Genomic DNA, 25,740 nt, shown 5'->3' on the forward strand with positions numbered 1-25,740 from the left:
GCTCTCCTTTACTTTTTCTATTTACCCAAGACTGATATTATTACAAAGGCTAACCCTTTTCAAAGATTTTTAATTCAAATCAACATTCTACTGAACAACTCTCTCAAAAAAAATTACTGAACAAAGAATAATCTGCTTTAGTATTTGCATTGTATGATGCTCTTAATTTGCAACCATTATTATTTATGTATATTTTATAATTACAATATGTTTTCCAATAAATCATTTTAACTTTATATCTCGAAGATTTTGAAAAAATGCCTCGTCGCACCTTACAACTTCAAAAAACTTGCACGTAACCCCCTTCCCCCCCCCCCCCCACACACACACACACATGCCCCCGCACACAACACAAAATATGTAAACACGAAGTATAATGTATGCATAGTTGGCAGCATCAGCAACCTGTAGCACCAACATCAACACAGGCACACCAAGCACTTTGAAGCACCATCATTAAACTAAGAAAAGCTGTTGCAATGGGATGTAGGTTAAGAACACATGTTCAGCATGGTAGATAATTGAAAACCACAATAGGGACATGAGGTGAGCGAACAAAGTGAACAATCAAATTGGATAACTCCACCTTGCAATCCTATTGTATATATATGTCAGGAGAACAACACCAAGGTTAAATAGATAAGCTCCAGCCCTCACTTACCTCTGCCACATTTGCCGTTTCATTCACAGTAAATAGCAAACCTAATCGTTGTACCATAATCAAGTGAAAAAGCAAATAAGAATGCAAGAAGTAATGAGTTAGATGGTTGTATCCTTCTCTAATGGTTCTCATGCTTACATGCACATGTAAGCTGATTGATTGTGTTACATTAAACGAAATTAACAATTTCGTTAAGAAGAGCACCAATGAGACAACTGAAACGGATTACAAATTAAAAACTTCAGAAACAATAAACAAGCAGGGTTTTTTTATGAAGAAACAAACAGATATGCAAGATGACTTCATTAGATGTAGATTTTCAGTAAACCAATGATACAGACACACTAAACATTCCAATTTGTACCTACAGGGTCAGTCAAATACTTCTCGTACTCCTCATCCGTGTATCTGATAATGTCAACATGCTGCAATTTACACAAGTAGACAATCTTAAGAAACAGAACGAAAATGGGACTCTACAGTAACTACAATAGGCCACAATATATGTCACCATCTTTAACGGAAAAAAAAAACATAGAGATAAATCTTGGATATACCTTATTGTACTTAGCAAAAGCATAGTCACCAGTTGGAGGAACACCATTTACAACTTTGACCTGAAAAGAAGCTTAGAACATCTGTCAGAACTCATTTGCTGGAAAATCATAGTTATATTAAAAGAGAGTGCAATGATTATGAAGAAACTGTCAACTGCCAATTACCAACTTCAGCACAGCTAACAAAATATCAAGATCTTGAATGCATCGTAGTTAGTTAAAATTACCCAATGGAAAAGTTGCAAGTTGTCTTTCCTTGCGGAAGAAGTAAATGGAAGCCACTGCCAGGATATCTGCCCAAGAAAGTAAGGTACAAAAAACTTGTGAAATTAAGAAATGACCACAATTCTCAGTGTTTCATGATTATTTTTTGTTCAACAGACCAAGGAAAATAAAAGTGTAAATCAGCAGGAAAAAAAGAAAACATTAATTGCACCAAAAAGACTATATTTTCTGCCACTAATGACCACAACACAGGAATTGCAACTTGCAGCTTTACACTACGATATATCACATAACAGGTAATTGGCATTCAAAAATCCATAAAAAATAATAATTAATGCACCAGCAAATTGACCATAAAACCAACCGGCCCGAAATGCCTAGCTCACAAAGCATGCAAACTTCCAGGACATTGGAATTCAGAAATCAAATTGAAACAATGATTATGAAATATATGATATATCTGTGACCAGCAGTGTTAATATGATTAACATTAATTGACTCTTCATGTCAATGACCCACTTACATCATTATTTCAGTTTTTAAAACTATAACTCTACATTTTCAAATATGCATATACATAGGGTAAATATTGGCTACTAATGAAGGTAAGGAACTACAACAACAACAACTACGCCTTCATCCCAAAACAATTGGGGTCGGCGATATGAACCAAAAAAGAAAATCATTCTGGGTCTTCCACATGAATCCTTCTCCTCCAATCATTTTTATCCAATGCCATGTCCTCGGTGAGGTTCAAAGCATTCATATCCTTTCCTATCATCTTCATCCAAGTCTTCTTAGGCCTACCCCGACCTCTTTTAACTAATATATTTTCCCATTTCTCCATCCTTCTAACTGGAGCATCATTAGGCCTTCGCCGAATATGTCCATATCACTGTAAACGATTCTCTCTCATCTTATTTTCAATGGATGCAACGCCTACCTTCTTACGTATCTCCTCGTTTTGAATCTTATCTTTTATTGTATTTCCACACATCCATCTAAGCATACGCATCTCAGCTACACTCATTTTTTGAATACGATGTCGCTTGGCAGCCCAACATTCCGTACCATATAGTAAAGCGGGACTAATTGTCGTCCTATAAAACTTTTCCTTCAACCGCAATGACATTCTACGGTCGCACAACACTCCAGTTGCACTTTTCCATTTCATCCACCCAACCTTTATCCTATGATTTACATCTCCATCAATTTCTCCATACTTTTGAATGATAGATTCCAAATATTTGAAACAGTCATCCACCGGTATTTCTTGTTCACCAAGCTTCACTACACTCCCATCACTACTTCGTTGCTTACTAAACCGACATTCCATATATTTTGTCTTACTCTTACTCAACTTAAAACCTCTTGCTTCCAATGTTTGTCTCCATAATTTTAACTTAGCATTAACCTCAGCTCTATACTCATCAATCAAAACAATATCATCAGCAAACAACATACACCACGGCACATTTTCTTCAATTGATCTCAAAAGCTCATCCATCACTATAGCAAATAGGAAATGGCTTAATGCAGATCCTTGATGTAACCCAACCGTTAAAGGAAAATTGGTTGTCACCCCTCCACAAGTGCGGACATTGGTTACTACTCCTTCGTACATATCTTTAATTATACTAATGTACTTGAGAGAAACACTTTTCTTTATCATTGTCCACCAGAGAACATCCCTAGGTACTCTATCGTATGCCTTCTCCAAATCAATAAAAACCATATGCAAATCTTTGTTCCTCTCTTTATATCTCTCAATAAGTTGTCTAAGAAGATGTATAGCTTCCATAGTTGATCTTCCAGGCATAAAACCAAATTGATTCTCCGATATCATGACAACCTTTCTCAACCTATACTCAATCACCCTCTCCCAAAGTTTCATAGTATGACTCATGAGTTTTATACCATGATAGTTTGTGCAATCTTGTATATCACCCTTATTCTTATATAGAGGCACCAAAGTACTCTTCCCCCACTCATTAGGCATCTTATTTGTCTGTCAAATCTTGCTAAAAAGATTTGTCAACCATTCTAAACCTTTCTCACCCAAGCATTTAAAATAGAAATAACTTTTTTTCTTCAAAACATTCCAATTTTTGTAGATCAAATGTTACGGATGTGATCTACATGGATTGTTTAGTAGGAAACTTGTTTTGAATCATGTGATTATGACAAGTAATTAGGTTTTGAAAGGGGTCCAAAAATCAACTGCCCACAATGTGCCAAATTCCATAATTTAGGAAGCGTGCTTCCCCGAGACGCATTTCGGAAGTGCGAAACGTGGCGCTTCTGAAATGCGTGGGGAAGCGCATGTCCAATTTAGGAAGTGTGTCCCCCTTTAAAGGGATATGTGCTTCCCTTTAAAGGGGGACGTGTTTCCTTTCAAAGGGAAGCATGTCCCCCTTTAAGGGGATACGTGTTTCCTTTTAAAGGGAAACATGTCCCCCTTTAAAGGGGGACGCATACCCCTTTAAAGGGGGATGCATAAAACATGATGAGTTTTCCCTTTATTTAAAAAAAACATGTGAAAAACAAAAAAAAGTAAAGTAAACATTTTCTTAATAAAGGGGCAAAATGGACTTTATCCAAAACCCATGAAAAACGCAAAACCGAAAGGGGCTTAGGGTTTTGTTTTTCACCTATCATTTGACTCCTCTCTCTCTCTCTCCCTCTCTCTTTCTCAAGTTTTCGGTCACCGACTTTCGACGACCTCCTCTCCACCAATGTTCGGCGATGAATTTGTTCAGGTATGCTGATTCTCTCCATCTCTTCTCTCACGCTCTCGCACGGCCACTGACTTTCGACGATGATTTTTGGAACCTATCCTTAATAAACTGGGAGTAGTTGGGTAGTGCAGATGTCATTGCACCCGTTGGGCATGCGCAACTCGTTGGGACACTGGCCGTTGATGTCGGCATTGCAGGTGATTCCCCTACAGTTGTTGCTTATAGGGTTGAATGCCATGGGGATGTATACCTAGTGTTGGCATTCATTATATTAAGTGCTAAAACAAAAGAAAAACCCAATGTCTTGTTATGCATACTGTTGTTTGCAAGCTAAAAGCTTGCTAGCTTAAACTAGGCAGAAGCACCAGCTTGATATTGGTATTCACTAGCAGGCCCATTATGAGCAATCTAAAGATTCCCTCGGCTCGACTTGCTTATATCAGTATAGACGTCTACGTGTATTTATGGCAAAAGAAACTGCATGTTAAGTTGAATACCTTAACCAGCGGGTCCTAGTTCCATTCAAAAAAAAAATCCAAGGGGGCCCTGTTCTTGAATCTCAGCAAGAGTTGGCCCCAACTTGTCCATCAGTTAATAACAACAACAACAACAACTACGCCTTCATCCCAAAACAATTGAGGTCGGCGATATGAACCAAAAAAGAAAATCATTCGGGGTCTTCCACATGAATCCTTCTCCAATCATTTCTATCCAATGTCATATCCTCGGTGAGGTTCAAAGCATTCATATCCTTTCCTATCATCTACATTCAAGTCTTCTTAGGCCTACCCCGACCTCTTTTAACTAATATAGTTTCCCATTTCTCCATCCTTCTAACTGGAGCATCATTAGGCCTTCACTGAATATGTCCAAACCACCGTAAACAATTTTCTCTCATCTTATTTTCAATGGATGCAACGCCTACCTTCTTACGTATCTCCTCGTTTCGAATCTTATCTTTTATTGTATTTCCACACATCCATCTAAGCATACGCATCTCAGCTACACTCATTTTTTGAATATGATGTCTCTTGGCAGCCCAACATTTTGTACCATATAGTAAAGCGGGCCTAATTGTCGTCCTATAAAACTTTTCCTTCAACCGCAATGGCATTCTACGATCGCACAACACTCCAGTTGAACTCTTCCATTTCATCCACCCAACCTTTATCCTATGATTTACATCTCCATCAATTTCTCTGTACTTTTGAATGATAGATCCCAAATATTTGAAAGAATCATCCACCAGTATTTCTTGCTCACCAAGCTTCACTACACTCCCATCACTACTTCGTTGCTTACTAAATCGACATTCCATGTATTCTGTCTTACTCTTACTCAACTTAAAACCTCTTGCTTCCAATGTGTGCCTCCATAATTCTAACTTAGCATTAACCTCAGCTCTAGACTCATCAATCAAAACAATATCATCAGCAAACAACATACACCACGGCACATTTTCTTGAATTGATCTCAAAAGCTCATCCATCACTATAGTAAATAGGAAATGGCTTAATGCAGATCCTTGATGTAACCCAACCGTTATAGGAAAATTGGTTGTCACCCCTCCACAAGTGCGAACATTGGTTACTACTCCTTCGTACATATCTTTAATTATACTAATGTACTTGAGAGAAACACTTTTCTTTATCATTGTCCACCAGAGAACATCCCTAGGTACTCTATCGTATGCCTTCTCCAAATCAATAAAAACCATATGCAAATCTTTGTTCCTCTCTCTATATCTCTCAATAAGTTGTCTAAGAAGATGTATAGCTTCCATAGTTGATCTTCCAGACATAAAACCAAATTGATTCTCCGATATCATGACAATCTTTCTCAACCTATACTCAATCACCCTCTCCCAAAGTTTCATAGTATGACTTATGAGTTTTATACCACGATAGTTTGTGTAATCTTGTATAGCACCCTTATTCTTATATAGAGGCACCAAAGTACTCTTCCCTCACTCATTAGGCATCTTATTTGTCTACCAAATCTTGTTAAAAAGATTTGTCAACCATTCTAAACCTTTCTCACCCAAGCATTTTCAAGCCTCGATAGGTATACCATCTGGGCCAACTGCCCTTCTTGATTTCATTTTCTTCAAAGCCTCTGCAATTTCTTTCTTTTGAATCTTGCGCATGAAGTCACGATTCATCTCATGAAAAAGAATGGAGAAGTCTCCAAGATTCTGACATGACTTCCATTAAATAGCTTATCATTGTCCATCAGTTAATAAAGAACAAAAAACGGATAAGTTTCAACTTTCAAGTATATTAAGTTAAGGTTTTTTGAATTTTTAAAATGCACGCACAACACACACACATCCATTTGAGTTGAACCAACCGAGTTCAGTGTTGCTTGAGTTTGACTTTATTACATATCAACTTCAAATCAGTGACTGAGCTTAAATTGTTAGCTAATTTGGCTTATAAACAGAGTTTAGATGAGTGTTTCTAGCAAATTCAAGTCGAGATAGAGTAGTAGTTCCATTTGATAATCACACCTATGTCACAGGCATGCACAAACCTGCGGCCAACACACACACACACGTGCGCGCGCGCGCGCGAGAGAGAGAGAGAGAGAGAGAGAGAGATCATTCAGTGTGCTACAACCAAGACAAGTTGATAAACAACATGCTACATAACATTGGCAATTGGAAAGAAATGTCAACAAAAAAAAGGTGAAAGAATACCCTTTCCACATGGATTACATGTAAATTGTTGGCAAGAAACTATCAAATATGGAAGCTACGAAACACCAACTTCTCAAAAGCTACAACATCACATTGAGGGAACCAAAAGAGACATTACCATGTCACCAAAAACAGCACCATGAAAGAGAAGCAACAGCTCAAGTTGAGACCTTGAAAGCCAAAACAACATCAGGAGAACCCTTTTGTGTCTCCACCAATTCAATTTCATATTATACAAAATGTATACCGAGCATGATTGAGCTTATCATCCCTATTAAGCATGAATTCTTTGATATACCAAACCTGGGCACACCCAGGCTCGACTCATTTACTCTATCAGAAGCAGAAAATTTTAAATAAATATCATTATTGCAGAAACAGTCGGCCAATATGAATTTTGTCTTTCTTCGTTGTTATGTTGTCTTTCTTCGTTGTTATGTTGTCTTTCTTTAACATTTTTTCATAAATGCAAACTTTTGAAAGAACTTCCTTTTTTTTTTTTTCTTTTGTTTCTTTTTTTTATTTTGTCTGCTTCATTATATTATAGAATCATAGATCTTTTACCTCCTTGAATGATGTTTAGTTTTTTGTTTTAGTAATTGGTAAATTATGAGAGCAATGATTTGTGTTCTTCACTCTCCATCCTTTGTTGTTAATAATAGATTTTTTAAAGTGTTTTAGATTGATTCCTATACTTTTATGATGTAGGTATATTTGTTCGTTCTTTGCTTCGTTAATGACCATCACAAACTACGATCATGACAATTATGATAATAATGACGATTCTTTTTGCAATTTGGAGCATGAATCATCTAGTGGTGTTGGGAATGACAATGCAAGAAAGGGCAAGGGGTCTTCTAATTGTCCCATATCAGTTTGAGGACAAAAAAGAAAATCGCTTTGATGAGGAAGATGAAGAAGAATATGACTTGGATGACTATTATTCTGAAGATGACCAAGATGATGAACCACCTAGCATGGATAAAACAACAGTACTATGGCGCAATGTATTGAAACAAAAGAAAAGTGGGCAAGGAAAGTAAGGTAAAACTCAAGTTTTTATATGCAGGCACTACAAAAATTATTTATCATGGGTTATATACTCGAGTTTTTACACATCTCATGGGAGCTCCAAAGAGATAAAGTGTTGGGATTGCCTTTTGTCTTGTAGTTGCAAAAAATACAGAATTGGCAAGAAAAATTAAGAGGCAAGTTCGACGAGTGAAGGTTTTATCAAGTGCATTTGAGTTAAGGAGATCAAGAATTGATAAACCGAAGCTTATTAGTATGACTACATCTTCTAGTGAAAGCTGAAACACAGTTGATATTTGTGATACCTTTAAAAAGGTAAAAAGAGATGATGTAGATCATAAAATTATCAGATTTTTGTATGTAAATGGCATACCTTTCAATGTATTTCGATCATCGTATTGAGAAGAGATGATATCTGCAGTTAGTAAAGTGCCGGGATATAAACCCCTATCATATGAAAAAGCTAACAACGTTGCTTGACAGTGAGAAAGAGTGTGTTTATAGGGAGTTAAATGAATTTCGAGAAAAGTTTGAGGAGTCTGAAGTTTCTATTGTCTCAGACGGTTGGACAAATATAAAAAACAAACACTTGATAAATATACTTGCATCAAATTGTTTTGGCTCGATGTTTTTATATGCAAGCGATTTCTCTAATGTGAAACAGTCAGCTGCAAATATTGTCGAGTTTTTTAAGACGGGATTTATGTTAAAATGTATCATTCAACATTTGTAATATTATATATATTTTATATATATAAAGTATAATACATATTCATATATGATATATATGCATATGTATTATCCTAATTATATATATAAAATATATATTTCTCTATTTATAGGCATAGGGGTAGTTTAGACATTTCCAGTTTTACGCATATTCCATTTGGAATATGTTTGTAATTTTATCTTTTATTTTATTTTATTTTTTATTTTTTCCTTTTTCGTGGTTTGCGCAACCTAGGGTGGCTCCCCAAAGAGTCGTTGGGGAGCCCCCAACGGTCACAAATGTGACCGTTGGGGGCTCCCAACGACTCCTTTGGGAGCCCCCTAAGTGGCTCCTTTCTTGTGTTATAAATAGGGGTCTCCCCCTTTGTATTTTCTTATCCTTGAGGGAGCTTATGCTCCATTGTAATGGGGTTTTTACCCCTTGTCCATTATTTCTTCAATGATATGTAACTTATGACTTTATGTCATATTTTTTCCTTTTTATGGGTTTTATGGGTTAGCACATTATGTGCTTGTGTTATTTCCCTTTAATGGGTATATTTGCACTTCACGTGCATAAGTATGGGTTCATTATTGAACCCAATGTATTCCAACTCACTTTCTAACATGGTATCAGAGCCCGGTTGAGATCGAGTTGCTCTTTGGTGCATCGGGAAGCGTGGTGTTCAAGAATTTTAAAGAAAAATGGTGAAGTATTCATTTCTCTCTATTGTTTTTCTTATAGTTATTCGGTATGCATTCTATTTCTTTGAAGTATTGTATGAAGAATTTAATATGTTCTTTGTTTTTTATGTGTGCTCTTTGTCATTAAGTCCTTTTATAAAAATTTGAGTTACTTGCTACTCCATTGAATCTTTTTCGTATGTTTTTCTTTGAAAATTTTTAAATGATAACTTGTTTTGCGAAAAATTAGATATATGATTACTCAAAACTTGATTTAATCGGTCGGTAAAAATTTATGCCCTTTGGAACTTTGAATCTACTTTTTAAACCTAACCTTGTTTATGAGAATACCTTTATATGAATGTTTAGTCTTTAAAGAAAGGTATGTTAAGATTAAAATGTTTGTGAAATGTAGCTTTTTTGAAAATTGTTTGTCATATATGAAAAATTCCATATTATGTTCTCTTACCCAATGTGTCTGTTTTATATGAGCAACATTTAATTAAGAAAGTTTTTTTTATATATAATACCGGTTGAATTAAGTTTTAAAATGGTCTTATGGAATATGGTGATTTTCTTTTCATCTTTACACTCTTAAGGATGTTTTCAACATTTAGAGAGCTCTCTCTCTTTTCAATAAGAGATATTTATATTTTTATGTTGTGTTGTCTCTTGTGGGTTTGGGTGTTTGCCCTTTTGTTTGTTCATTAGTGAATGTTGTAAGTGCTTAATGCACTCCTTGCTTTTCGGCATATTTTCATTATAAAAGTTATGGTCTTCCCTAATGTTTATTGCGTACTTATTTCATTAGGAGTAGGTAAGAATCTATTAAGTCATGTTTTTTGATAAAACTAAGAGTTTTTTAATTTTTCCCTCAATAAATGTTTAATTTTTATTTATGCCATAGTCCAATCTTATTTTATCATAAGGTTTTGTTAATGAATCTATTTTGTTGGGATTTCTTCCACTTTAATGGAGTTTTCCCCTTCGTTGGGAGTTTTATTTGTGTTTAAGCTCTCCTTAAGGAGCCTTTCGGTCCTTATAATCTTCTTGTGAGTATATACTCTTTTATGTAGATCTCATGATTGTTTATGAGTATCATTTTTAAGTTGCAATAGTAGATTTCATAAGTTTTTTGAACTTCACCATCTTTATGAATGCCTATATTGGCCTAAGTTTGTTATTTTCGAACTTCACCAACTTCACCGCTTAATTGCACCTTATATCTTTCATAGTTAAGGCTTGTTTGTTCCAAATCGGTTCGTACACATGATGTTGCTTAATATTTCATGTTATGTTTGTTGCATAATAAGCCTTTTTGGTGTACAATACTTCTTTTGAAGATTAAGCATAATTTGTGGTTATGCAAAATTGTTTTGATGGATTATATTGGACCTTTGATTCAATTTGTTAATCGGTCCTCTTTGTAAAAAAAAATTTTATTTTTGGAAAATGATTCCTTATGTGTTTATTGCCCTTTTTGTGGCATTTATGTTTGTCCATCACATGTTATTTAATGCATCATTGTTTTGGCCTTATTATTGTTTTATTAGAGATGTTTGTTGAGGTGAGTTATGGGCACCTCGTGTTATATCATTTTAGATTGTCCAAATTGTCATATTATAGATGGTGGTTGAGGTGAGTTATGGGCACCTTGGGACTCTAGAATGATTTGGTATATGATCTCTAATTATGAGTGTGACACTCGTTGTTATGTCTTTTTAGATTGTCCACTTACCATATTATAGATGGTGGTTAAGGTGAGTTATGGGCACCTTGGGACTCTAGAATGATTTGATACATGAGTGTGTCACTAGTTTGTTCTTGTGCCATTGATATTATGGATGCGTCTAAGTAAATGTGATGGACATATGGTATTTGAAACCTTAAATGTTTTAAGGTACTTTTAAAATCAAGATGTTTTGGGATTATAGCCCAACCTTTTATTTGTTTATGAATCTTATGAGTGCATTTGCACATTTGTGATTCTGTATGTGGTGCTCGTTGTGCACATGTGTTCTTGTGATTTTGCACAAGTATTCTAAGTGTTCTTGGTGTGTGTATGTTCACACATTTGTTCTCAAGAATTTTATTTTATCGATTATAGTATCTTGTTGAAGATATTTTTTACATGCATGTTATTGTTATGAGAATTCATTTTAAAAGGAGTATTGTTTTATTCGAGGTATTATTTTCATTACAAGTTTATTGCCTCAAAAGTCTTTTCCTTTTATGCCCATTATCTAAGTGTCATCATATGTAGACAAGAATTTTATTACACCTTCGTGTGTTTTTAGCCCTTTGTTGGCTTTTGCTCTCTTGGTCTAGTAGCTGAACACACTTGTCTTGAGTGTTTTTATATGTAGACAAGGCACGTTGATTCACACCATGGGTGTGTGATTTTTAGCCTATGTTGGCGTTTGTGTCCTTGTTCTAGTCGCTTAAGATGTATGCCCATGGTTGGCTTATTTCACTCATTTCAAGTGCTATCATATGTAGACAAGAGATGTATTATGTGTTAAGCCCATGGTTGGCTTATTACTCTTGTTCTAGTAGCTGAACATACTTGGTTTTAAGTGTATTTTTTACGTAGACAAGAGATACTTTTTAGTCCATGTTGGCATGTATTCTCTTGTTCTTGTCGTAGATGCACTTATTTCAAGTATTATTATATGTAGACAAGAGGTTCTTTTACACACCTTTGTGTGTGTCTTTGGCCTTTAATGGCTTTATATTCTTGATCTAGTAGCTTATACACTTGATTTATGTGTTTTGGAGGACTAATGAGGAAGATGTTTGTAATGGATAAACTATTGTTGAAATTTGCAAAATTTCATTCATGACTTGTGTTTTTCAAGCAAATCATATTTTTGATATGCATGTCATGTTGGTTTCTTAGCATTTAATCTATATATTAAGTGCTTATGGTTTTTTTCACCCTTATATGCAAAATGTGTATTAAGTATGTCTTTCATAAATGATTTTAAAACCTTGTGAACTCTTGGGTTTATTTTGCCTAAAGTATGCTTGGAGACTTTGTTTCTCTTGCTTGTCACTTCATTACATATTTGAAGCATGTTCATTAATGAGTTCTTTGAGTATTAATTCATTTCATGATAAGTATATGCTCTTTATGGCCTTTTTGGGCCCTCATTCAATAAAGCATATGTATTTTATGCCTCTTCGTAGGCTTCTTGTGGTATCCCTTCGTGGATCTTTTTGTTATTCCTCATTATGGGGTTATATTTGTCCAATGTTGGACCTTATGAATGCATTATGCATTATGCATTCTTGCAATTTATTTTTGCATAATGTGCTTCCGCTCATTTTTTTGTTTTAACATAATGTATGATTTAGAAACTTTGGTTTTCTAAATTTTTCGTTTCATGCTAAAGTAATTATCATATTATACATAAATTTTGCACCTTGTTAGGAATGTTCCTTTTTAAGTAAAGTGCAAAGGTATTTTTTACTTGTTCTTTGTTGGTTTCTTTTCTCACGATCTTGAAGATAAGAGAAAAGGAAGTCCCTTGGATAGAAGGTGCTCATCGATAAAGACATTGGAGAAAGATATTTACAATGGCATTCGTTCTGAAGGCTCTTGAAGCTTTGAGATTCTTCTTCTTGCCGTCTTCAACCTTTTCGTTCCCCCACGCAAAGCTTGAGGGGGGGGTGTTAAAATGTATCATTCAACATTTGTAATATTATATATATTTTATATATATAAAGTATAATACATATTCATATATGGTATATATGCATATGTATTATCCTAATTATATATATATAATATATATTTCTCTATTTATAGGCATAGGGGTAGTTTAGACATTTCCAGTTTTACGCATATTCCATTTGGAATATGTTTGTAATTTTATCTTTTATTTTATTTTTTATTTTTTATTTTTTCCTTTTTCGTGGTTTGCACAACCTAGGGTGGCTCCCCAAAGAGTCGTTGGGGAGCCCCCAACGGTCACAAATGTGACCGTTGGGGAGCCCCCAACGGTCACAAATGTGACCGTTGGGGGCTCCCAACGACTCCTTTGGGAGCCCCCTAAGTGGCTCCTTTCTTGTGTTATAAATAGGGGTCTCCCCCTTTGTATTTTCTTATCCTTGAGGGAGCTTATGCTCTATTGTAATGGGGTTTTTACCCCTTGTCCATTATTTCTTCAATGATATGCAACTTATGACTTTATGTCATATTTTTCCCTTTTTATGGGTTTTATGGGTTAGCACATTATGTGCTTGTGTTGTTTCCCTTTAATGGGTATATTTGCACTTCACGTGCATAAGTATGGGTTCATTATTGAACCCAATGTATTCCAACGCACTTTCTAACAATTTAAACTTGTGGGGCCTTCTAATATAGTCAAGTGATTACAGACAATGCAGCAAATTGCAAGTTAGCAGGTAAAGAATTAAAACAAACGTATAAGTATATTTTTTGGTCACCTTGTGTTGTGCACACACTTAATTTTATCTTCAAGGATTTGGCACATGAGTTTCATTGGTTGGGAGAAACATATTTGCAGAGTAAAGAAATTGTGAAGTATATCACAAATCATTCAAAAGCACTAGCAATCTTTAGAAGCAATGAAAAATTAGAACTAATAAAGATTGCAAAAATAAGGTTTGTTTCACATTATACTACTTTGAAGCGCTTGCTTGATGTGAGGGAGAGCTTGAGGCTCACAGTCATTTCAGATAGATGGAGCGAGTGGAAGCAATCATGCACTGATGAGACTATGAAAAAAAGAAATGTTACAACAGAAACAATTGTTCTTGATCAAGAATATTGGGATTTTGTTCGTTTAGCATTATTGATTATAAAACCCATCTACAAGGTGATTAAATTTTGTAATCAGGAAGACCTTATAATTGGTGAAGTGTATGAAGGCATGGCCAATATGTTGGGGGAAATCAAAGACAATCTAAAAGGAAAACCAGATTTGTATAAAAATATTCATAAGATTGTCTCAAATAGATGGGATAGAATGAATGTGCCTCTCCATAGTCTAGCCCACATGCTTATTCCAAAATATTACGAGTGAGAGTATCTCAAGATCCCAACACCAGCAGGGGTCAAACGAGTTTCTCCTATCTATTTAATAAAGTTTAATAATTCAATTATTTTATTATTTTATTTGCATTTTCTTATTATAGTTTTTATGGTGGTAATACACCTGAGTTGAGAGCATTAGTCATTAAGGTTTTATCTCAACCTATTAGCACATTGTGAACACCTCAAATTTTTTAAAAAAATCCCTTTTTGCCCCTAACCCATATATTCTGAATAATCGGGTCAACTTCTGATCAAAAATGCATTCATTTCTCGGATTCACTGGAATCCAGATTCATTTTCCATTTCTGACCCAATCTCAGACCCAGATCTGATATTCGAATCCGAGTCTAAGTCTGAATCTCTTATTTCTTCAAAAAATCAAAAAAATCCAATTCTTTAGAGGTTTTATCTGGATTCAATCTCAATCTGAGATCCTAACTCCATATTTTCTCAAAATCTTGGATCCAGACCCATTTCTGAAACCCATTTCCAAAATTAACCCTACTTTTCTCAAAAACCTCATTTTTATAAAATCTTGAATATTTCAAAATAATAATTTTACAAAAACCTTTTAAAACCTCATTTGGGTCCTGCTTGTTAAAAGTCCTCATATTTCCCTTACACTTTCGGGGTTTTTCTTTCAAAAATTCGGAAAAAAATAACTTATTCCCTTTTCTTAACCAAAAACCCCTTTTAAAAAACTCTTTTTCTGAAAACCTTTTTTTGAAATTTCTGAAAAATGTAGGGGACCCCTATTGTAAAAACTATAACGGCTTGCCATTATAAAAATGAGCCAAAGGCTCCTCTTCTCCTTCACCGCTTTTCACCCCTCCACCTCGACAGTTCTTCTGGACCGCTTTTCACCCCTCCCCCTTCTGTGCATATTGATCTCTCCTTCTTCTCAGCCTTCTTCTTCTTCACTTTTCCTGAAAGGAAACTCCACTCTACAGAAACTTCAAGCGATCCAAAGGAGGTCGATCTTCCCCCTGCAGTTACAGGTAAGTGATCGCCCCCTTTCTCTTTGATTCTTCGTAGAAATTTTGTTTTTCTTTCGTAGCATCTCTGTTTTAATTTCCATTCTTCTTCATTTTTATTCTTTTATCATAAGGCAAAATGGTGGGATCGACCTGCATATAACAGGATCAACCCACATGTCGCTACAGCAACAGGAATATATCGATTCCAACATTTTTTTTTATTTCTTTTCCTTCTCTCTTTCGTTTTTCTTCTGAGTTTTGATGTTTTCATTATGATTCAACTAATGCTCTGTTCTGCTTTAATGATCGTGTAATGTTTTTTTTTTATACCTTCCGAAATTCTGTTTCAGCCTTGATCATCGGTCGATCTTGATTGACGCATTGGTTTCTTATTCACATCGGATTTCTAATTTCATAACCAACCGATGTCTTTGATTTTCGACCCTCTATTTTGTTCTCTGTTGTTTCGTGGTCATCTGCCATATCTAAACTCTTGTTGATTACCTTTTAGCAAACGATTTCTTATGATAATAGCATCAGACTGCATTTTATTGTCTTTTGCTTACTGTATTTCATTCACTATCAATCGTATTTTTTTTTCTCATTGGAAAGAGATGTCGGCCAACGGCTAGAATTTCTAGCCATTGGGACTAAGTCAGCTTGTTTGACTTTATATATATATATATATATATATATATATATATATATATATATATATATATATTTATTTATTTATTTATTTATATTATAATATATACATATAGTATGTATATAAAGATATATATATGTATACATGTGAACATATATCTACATACTATATTATATACATAAGTATGTATATGTATAAATAATATATATATATATGTATGTATATACGTGTATATATATATACAAAAGGATACATTAATGTTAACATTGAACACGTCCACAATGTCAAAATTGACTAAAAACAACTTGCAGCATGAGATCTCAACTAGATTGTATCCACAAACAATTGTAGCAAATATATCCCCACGAGTGTGTGCGTGTGTGTATAGCAGAAGTATTGACTTACGATCTCAAACAACAGATCTTATCTACAGAAGCAAGAAGTACCTTATGGCAGAGTTTGATGGCAAAGATGCTGCCAGCCAGATGCTGTCATCCTGGTTGGCAGCATTCTGAACACCAGAGTCTCACCCAATATTAGGAAGCGGAAGCAGGAAATGAAACGAGAAGCGGAAGTGAGAAGCAAGGTATTTTAAGATTCATAAGAAGCGGGAAACGAGCAATCAATTTAAAAGCGAAATGAAAATAAAAAATGAAGTGATTAAATGAGAAGAAAATACTAATCAAAGAGGAAGAGGATAAAAACTAAAATAAAAATGACTATTTCTAAATTTCATGATTTTGTAGTATAAGAATTAAATTCTTTTCAAAAATCTGAAAATAATGGTTACCAATTTAGAGAAAGTACATGGAAAGTGATTGAGAAGAGTGAAAGGAAGCACATATAAAACATGAAAGAAGTGTGGGGGAAGAGCATAGGAAACAAGTAGGGAAGCAAGGAAGAAACATGTAAGAAACATGGGAGAAGCGTGAGAGAATCGAAATTCCCATCAAGTGTTAGAAGCGAGGACTATCGCGCTTCCCATGCAAGTTTTTGGGAAGTGAGTTTCTGGAAAGTGTGCTTCCCACCTATCTATGAAGCTTCTGGTAACCTTGGTCTCACCCTTGGGTGAGACTATTGCAACATGCTTTGGTAGGATGCGGAACACACCCACCATTCCAGAACCCCTATAGTGTTAATGCAGTCTCTACACATAAAGATGCATCCTACCCTCCAATAAGCTCTAGGGTACAGTCCCGAAAAGTTGTCGAGACTCACTCTGAACCAAATGCATATTTTGCCAATTCTAAAGTCTACACCCTTAATGTTGGATAAAACTCCTGTTCTTCATTTCCAATTTCCAACCAGCAATGACAACTTCAAAAATGGAACCTGTGCATGAGTAGGAGTATGGGTGGACATCGGGCCGGGTGCCCCGTCGGGCACCTGGCTCATATAGAGTCAGTCCTGGGCTGTATTTTTCAGCCCAGGCCCGAATCAAGTCAGGCCGGGCCCGACCAGGTTAGATAATCAGGTTGAGCCCATGCCAAAAATGCACAGGGCCAGACAGGCCCAGCCCGTCAACTGGGTCAGGCCCTCCGACAGGCGCAGGCAGCCGTCAACTGGGTCAGGCCTAAAGGGCCCCACCCAACCTGAGCCCAAACCTGACTCGAGCCCGAATATAATTTAGTCCGGCTGGGGTTCGGACCTGAATATGGGTTGGGCCTGTTGAGTCCTTATAGGGCCCTAATCAGGCCGGCTGGGACCGATGTCCACCCTTAAGTAGGAGGAGGAACATACATCCAAGTTCTGTATCCGCAGACAAAAAGAAAAACTCAAGTTCGAACCAGATAATCAGCTTGTTCTTAATACCCACTTCTTTCCATCAGTAACTTTGAAACTTCACATGAAAAAAAAATGCTTCAGCGACATTCTCTAACAGATTAAACCGAGTAGGTTCAACTCGCAGCATCTCAAGCTATGAATGTATTTCATAATTCTTTTATAGAATTCAGTTCAGTAACAGACTAAACTGCATAGGTTCTCCTAGCAGCATCACAAACCATGACAAACGACGAATCACATTACGTCCATAAAATTTAATAATGACCGCCATCGCACCGGCCATTTCCTACACTCAAAGAGAAATAACAAAAACCACCAAATCCCCACACGCTCCTTCCAATGCCATACTCCCGAAATTCCACCAGTTCTGAAATCCACCCAACTCCGTGATCACGAAAACCCTAATTCAGAGGCATTCCACAGGTGGAAGAAAAAACAGAAAGAAAGAAAGAGAAACTACAAAGTCGTATTGCCAATTCCACCAAACCCCCAAAATTTCTTCAAACAGACACCAGCGAAGAATCAATTCAGGCAAAAAGTGCAGGCTAAAAGCCATAAAACAATAAAATCAAACAAAAGACTGACCTTCTCGTTATCCGAGGGAGTTCGACGTTTGAGATGAGAAACGTCGAGCGTCGGTATCAAAGGCGGCAACCCTCCCGTGAGAGCGTAAACCTAATTCCCCAAACAAACACAGATCAACGAAGATGAAAACGACGACGACGATAAAGAACAATCAAACCTTAAAAAGAGAGGGATAGAAGAAGAAGAAGAGTGGAAGATGAGAGTGATACCTCGCGGGAGACGCCGTCGGGCTTCCTCTGGGAATCCTTGGGAGGCCTGGGGCGCTTCTCCTGGGACGCAGGGAACCCCGTCCGAGGGATGCCTAGGATGTCCTTGGCGTCCGCCATTTTCGGGAAAGGGAACTCCCCTTTCCCCCTCCCTCCCGCACTCGAGAGAAAACCAACTCCCTCCTCTTTTACCTTCGGTTATCGGCTCGTCGCTCGTTCAACTTTCCCACCGGCTGTGATTGGCGCGATCGGCAGGGGACTTGTTCGTCCGTTGGACTGTGCCCTATTTAAAGGCCTTGTGGTGGGTCTGAGGTCCAATACAAGCAGAACCGATCCGAGTTCTATGCTGGGGACGGGCCTAGGTGTACTCGGACAAATAGTTCGTACCCAAACCCGTTCTCGCGGATAAAGACTATTAGCTTTGCGCTTGGCCATAATCAGCCGTACAGATTCGTTATGGACAAATCTTTCTTCTTATAGTTTGTCCGTTTATTCAGATCAATGTTGTCAGTATCGGCCGGTATAAGTAGGCAGAAAATGGATATGACATAAAAAATGCTTAAAATTAATTTTTTTAATACTATTTTAATGATTTTAACACATGTCACATTCTGATTGACACCAAATATTTTATTATTATTTTTTAGCCAATTCGAAATGTTTCACTTGAGAATTAATATCAGTGAATTCACCTGAATCCTTGGCCAAACGATGCAGGAACAATACCGATAATGAACATTGATTCAGAGGCAGATTGGGCCGACTGCCTCGATGATAGCAACTTCATGTGAGGTAGATGGGCTCAAAAACCTGCCACTATACATGCACAAAAAATACAGACCCTGAGCAACAATAAATGAATGAATATAACTGAATTCTAAAATGTATATCGGAACACTCAAATGGACTCAAAAATGACAATCTAAACTTGTTCTAATATATTTAAAAACTATTCCAAACATTCAACAAAAATTTCAATTTAATCTAACACATTCACGCTTGCTGAGACGTTTCACTAAACACTTGGTGAACACTTCTAAAACAGATTTTTGATAGAGTTTTTCTAAAAAAATTCAACACAAAAAATTACTGACAATATATATCCTATTTCAAATAATGAAACAAACTTTCAGCATATATTTTAACTAAATGTAATACGAATAACCCAAATCAGCACACAAAATTCATATTAACACATGAATATACATATAACCCAAATCAGATTTCTTATGCAACAAAATCAGATTCGGTACGAACAATCTTAAATCATATTCAATGCTCTAACAGTTTTGCAAACTAATCTCTAATGTTCTCCAAAAATCTAACTTTTTTAAAGCTTTTTCAAACCCCATTTTTTGAGAAAAATTTAAAACTTTTTATTTATATAAACAATTCACGTGATTCCCAAAAGTAATATGTCAATAAATTCATTTATGGTAGCATTTCAACAGTTTCAAATACTAGACAGCCTACTTGAGCGTGAGTGTATATTAGCCTCTCAATATCAGATCCAGTATGGAAAATCCATAGACACAACTTGATTGAGACTATTACTCTAAAGGTTTTTCACATATGAAAAGAGAAATACGAAAGGGAAAATGTATCAAAATTTAAGATAATTGAGAAGTTACATCAAAATTTAAAGTTCTAAACCATATGCAAGAACATAACAGGAATGAAAAGACAAAATTTAAAAATGTTCTCGTTCCAATGTATTACACTTCTTTAAATATAAGGATTCAAACAAAAATAAAATTTACACAAGTTTTTAACAATCTCAAAAATTTTGCTTGATCTCTATTAGAATCGTACTAGGTAAGAGTGGAGCCTTCAGCCATGCAGTAACCCACGCTTCGCTTCATACCTCCACGAGGTTATCTGTAAATATTGTAGGACATCAACCACATTTCCATAAGAAACCAAAACTAAAGTTGAAGAATGCAATTCAAGCTGAAATGATGCAATCAAGTAAAATTCTCATCATTTTAGAAATGAGAGTCAAGGGAATGCACCTCATAATAAGAACATGATATTCAATCACATAAACCATCATTCGTTTCATAGCATTCATAATTACATATTCATTCATATACATGATAATCATTTGCATAAATAAATAAAGCAATAATTTATAGCATAATCCAAAGTGAAGCCAAAATGCAATCTAGCATGCAATACTATTATTCACTTTCTTTATACTCGAGAGAAAATATGCTCATATCCAACTTATGACTAAGGCATGCATTATTTTAAATACATATTCACATATCGTTTATCAGAACATTTAAGAACTTTGCAATTCATATATCAAAATGGAACATGTCTTATCTTGACCCTTCTCGTGTGCCTTACACACACAAGCACCTCGCGTGCATCAACCACGCCCTTGGCGTGTAACAACAAGTCAACTCATATGACCAAGCATAAACATGTCTTTTTCATTCATATGTAACAAAATTCCTATACAATAATCATGCAAACTTAAAAATCTTTACATATTCACAATATATGAGTATGCACATGAAAGCACTTATCCTAAAAATCTAATTAATTATTTTTCTTGTTATTAAAATTCATCTACTACAAAACAGGGTATAGACATCCATAAACAATCATAGAAGTATTCATTATTCTATGTGTTTTCTATTGGCCTCCTATGACTTAACTGGGTCTTTCTTGAGCGATTCAATCCTACAGTGTAGCGGTTTGAAAAAAGAACCCATGGTCCCAGGTCTTGGCCTACGCCAAACAAAAATCGTCAGCAAAAAATTAGGCATGCATTCCTAACTCTGCAGAGCTGTGGTACTATCATCTACGACTCACTGGTAGACATGTCCCCTACCCTCCATGGGATGGGGACAAGAGGTGCCTTCAGCCCTCGAAAAACATGTCCCACGAGGCTTGTACCACCCTTCCCTCTCCTGAGAGGACACGAGATCAGAACGGATTCAGTCATCTCAGAGAGCTCAGCCTTGCCAGTGCCTCAAATGGATCCATGGTCCGGGGTTATCTTCATTATTAAGTCATAGGTCAGAGCCAAGCATTATATCTCACAAGATAACACTCTCATGACCTGATGCATGAATTCAAAAGTCCATGTCACTTGCATAACTTAAACTTACATACTTTCATGCATGTTATCAAAGTCTATGTCACTTACATAATTCAAATTTACATACTCTCATGCATGATATCAAAAATCTATGCTACTTGCATAATTCAAATTCACATGCTCTCATGCATGATATCAAAATCTATGTCACTTGCATAATTCAAATTTACTTGCTCTCGTGAATGTTCATAACAAGTTTGTATTAATTTTCGTGCATGACCCTATCATGTCATGATTTACTATACATGCTCACATGCATGATTCAATTTTTAACATGATTGTATGCACGGTTTAATCGCAATCATGCTTAACTTAAAATGCAATCATATGAACTATTATGCATGTATTGATAACTCAATACTTTCATGTGTAAAACCACCACATCATATTTACACTCATTATAAGGATATTTAGAAATAGAACATCACATTCATAAACACGATACATTTATTTTAAGTAGGTTTTCATGATACAGTTTCACAGAGAAGGCATAATCAACTCAAAAATAACTTCGTGCAAGCATGGATACAATCACGTCACATGGTAATATAATCAATTATTCATATCACAACAATGTCAAACATGTACATGCAGCAAACACACTCCAATATCCTGTTAACTATAACCATGACTAGCATGGTTTTTGAACTACAAAAATAAGAGCACTTTTATTTCCATACATTCAAATCATGCTCAGCATGATCTCCAAACTTCAGCAAAATAGTCATAGATAGTCACAACTAAGTGAGTGTGTGAGCAAGAGAGTGGTGCATTCAAGAAAGTAATTAACTTGTGGTGCGCTTGCACCACTTACTTACCATGGATATTTACCTGATTTTCATGCTTTTGCATTTACATTCTTTTTTTCTTTTCTTTTCTTTTTTTGCATAGCATTTTTAGCCGCATGCGATGCTTAGCACTAAGCATCGCAGAATTAGCTCAGCTATGCACCTGCAATGTGCATTTATATAGGCAATACAATACAATTCTAACATTTAGATTTCTATCATACAATATGAATAATATTCTAAAACTTTAGTTTAGGAATCCTATATTTTTTATGCGACAAAAAGTAAAACCAAGATCGGGATCTTGAAAGCCCATTGTAAGTGCTACACGACGCAATCTACTCCTCCCTCTCACAAGGAGAGAATGCTACAACTTCACACACACAATGACCAACTTATCCAAATACGATATTGCACTTGAGCGATAAAACACAAATGAACTTCGGTAATCCCAATTTGTGAAAACCTCGAAGCAATATCCCAACAAGTTCAAAGTAAGTTTGGACAGCACCCTATGGTCGCACGTTGCCCCGTGCATCACCCCAATGATGGCACATACATCGAGGTACTCAAATCAGACAAAATCTATATGTATACTTATTAAAAATCCAATCCAAAACACAAAAACCAAATCGAAAAGAAACCCACAATGCAAAGGTACTAATGTTGTCATGCACAACTGCCTTAAACGATTTTAATACTAACACCCCAATCCGATATACGCCCCAAACAAAAATGAATCACCCCCCCCCTTTCAATTTATACAAAAAAACTCAGGTTTTCGAAACACCAAGTAGAACATAAAGAGCAAGGTGTGTTGATCACTCTGTCGATGACCTAAGCAACTCAGAAAGAAAGAGGAAAACAAATACTACATTGCATAAAAGGGGTTGACGTCCCTATCTCACCGAATCCTAGCCCCATATAGTGTTGGATAGAAAGTTGAGGCAAAAAAATTATTGCAGCAACTATAAGGCAATGCTTATGATTATGGATGGAATACAACAACAAGACAAATTTCGTAAGTTGATTGTAGAGAGCCACTCGAGTTCTTAGAAATCGAAGGAAAAAAGAAGGGGCTATGTTTACCCTAATACACAAACCTTGTCAGAAGTTTAAGGAACTCCATCTGCAATGCATAAAGAGTGAACGAGTTACCAAACAAAAGCTGGGACTCCCAATGGTGTGGCAGTGATGTCTGGCAAGCAGAGGAACTGATGGCGAGGGTGGTCAGCGGTGACACGGAACCATCATCATGCACCAGAAGTAGGGGAGGCAGTGAGGGTTACGACGGTGGCGTAAAGAGAAATGAGGGAAGAGGGAAGGAGAAAGGAAGGGGAAAAGAGGGAAGAGAAAATGGTCACGACAGTGTCGGTCTTGCTAGTCTCGGGCAGGCATCAACGGGGAAGATGGATGAGTCCCGACGATGGTGACAACTCATGATGGCGATACACCTTGGTCAACACTCGAGCGGAGAATAACACAAGAGAAAGGAGGAAAAGAAGAAGAGGAAGAAGAAAGGGACGGTGAGAAAGAGGGCGTCAATGAGATGGGGGTCGGCGACGGCACCCAACTCCGGTCGGTTTCTGAACGGGGAAAAGAAGGAGGAGGAGATGGTTCGAAGGCTGGGCACAACAAAGGAACACAAAAGAATGGGGAAAAGAGGGTTTTCGTTAGGGCTTTTACGGGGAAGGGGGTTATTGGGTCTGGATCAGACCTGGTTCAGGTCTGGTTCGACCCACCCCAAAATGGCATCCAATAAAAATAAATAAATTAAAATAAAATAATGTAACTCAAAACCAAAGATGGAAGAAAAATCTAGCTAAAACTATTTAGCAATTAATAATCTAATTTTTAAAAAAATTATGTTCTAAAACAATAATTCATCCCGTTAAAATGTTTTTTTATAAGTGCTTTTATTACCAAATTACCCTTTTAGGAAATTATTCCAAAAATCATTAAAATGTGTCTTGTTGAGTTCGAAACCCTTAAAAAAATGTCTAAATGGTTTTAGGACTTGTTAAAATGATTAAACTGAATGTCTTAATAATATTTTATTTACTATAACGGTTAAAATGACCTTTTTACCCTTCTTTAGAATAATAGAAGTAACCATATAAAATGCATCAAACTTACAATAAATGATATAAACACATTTTTAACTTGAAATAAGGCAATTCTTTTATTTATTTTCTCTTAAAAATTTACAAGTTTTACATCCTACCCCCCTTAAAAGAAATTTTATCCTCGAAATTTTACTCGGATACAAATAACTGAGGATACTTCACTCTCATTCTCGCTTCGGGATTGTAAGTGCACTCCTCGGTACCATGATGCTGCCAAAGAACCTTAACAAAGGGGATGGTCCTAGTCTGTAAAACTTGTTCCTTTCTGTCAACAATGCAAATAGGCCTCTCAACAATAGATAGGTCCTCCTCAATATCCATATCTTTGTACTGAATGACGTGAGAAGGGTCATAAACATACTTTCTGAGCATGGACACGTGAAAAACATCATGAATCTGCAAATACTGTGGTGGTAACTACATGGCCTCCCATAGAGTGCCTCGTATGGTGTCATGCCAATGCTCGTATGATAACTATGGTTATATACAGACTTTGCGAGAATCACGTGACTATCCCAATCGCCCCTCCAATCTAAAGTGCATGCCTCTGAAGCATATCCTAGAGGGTATAAATGGTCCTCTCAGATTGACCATCAGTCTGAGGGTAAAACGTTGTGCTAAACTTCAATCTTGTACTCAAAGCTTGCTGAAACTTACCCAAAAAATGTGAGGTAAAATGAGTATCGTGATAGGATATAATAGATATAGGCATGTCATGCAAACAAACTTCCTAATTAATGTATATATCAGCAAGGCTCTCAGGAGTCTGAGTCACATGGATAGGTAAGGAATGTGTTGACTTGGTCAATCTATCAACGATCACCCGAATAGCATCGTGCTGACGAAGAGTCTTAGGTAGTCCCATGACGAAATCCAAAGTGATCTCTTCTACTCACTTACTTATGAGCCTTAAGAGATGAAACAACACGATATCTCAGAGAAGGTCTAAACACTTGATAAACAATCTTGAGACAATCAGGTCATGATAGGACCACTGTGCCCTCACGATAATGAATAACGATATAGTGCTTGTTGAGCCAAACCATGCCTAGAATAACATCAAATGCCATCATATCATCCTCAAAATTTTACTCAGATACAAATAACTGCGGGTACTTCTCTCTCATTCTTGCTTTAGGATTCTAAG

At 36.2% G+C, this 25,740-nt stretch overlaps 1 protein-coding gene across 4 annotated transcripts in view; it reads right to left on the reverse strand.

Moving 5' to 3' along the window:
• LOC149845749 (SWR1-complex protein 4-like) overlaps nt 1-18,821 on the reverse strand; it is an 82,974-nt gene extending 64,153 nt beyond the window's left edge. For all 4 annotated transcript variants that reach the window (XM_089995971.1, XM_089995972.1, XM_089995969.1 and 1 more), the window contains exons 1-5: nt 18,571-18,821; nt 18,362-18,451; nt 1,446-1,511; nt 1,219-1,278; nt 1,030-1,086 (exon numbers count right to left, since the gene is read on the reverse strand). In XM_089995971.1, coding sequence (XP_089852097.1) covers nt 1,030-1,086; nt 1,219-1,278; nt 1,446-1,511; nt 18,362-18,451; nt 18,571-18,687 — 390 coding nt within the window. In that variant the 5' untranslated portion in view covers nt 18,688-18,821. The remainder of the gene's footprint in view (nt 1-1,029; nt 1,087-1,218; nt 1,279-1,445; nt 1,512-18,361; nt 18,452-18,570) is intronic.
• Between the last annotated feature and the right edge of the window lie 6,919 nt (nt 18,822-25,740).

This window comes from Nuphar pumila, chromosome 2, assembly GCF_984573655.1.
Source record: "Nuphar pumila chromosome 2, dmNupPumi1.hap1.1, whole genome shotgun sequence".
Lineage (NCBI taxonomy): Eukaryota > Viridiplantae > Streptophyta > Magnoliopsida > Nymphaeales > Nymphaeaceae > Nuphar > Nuphar pumila.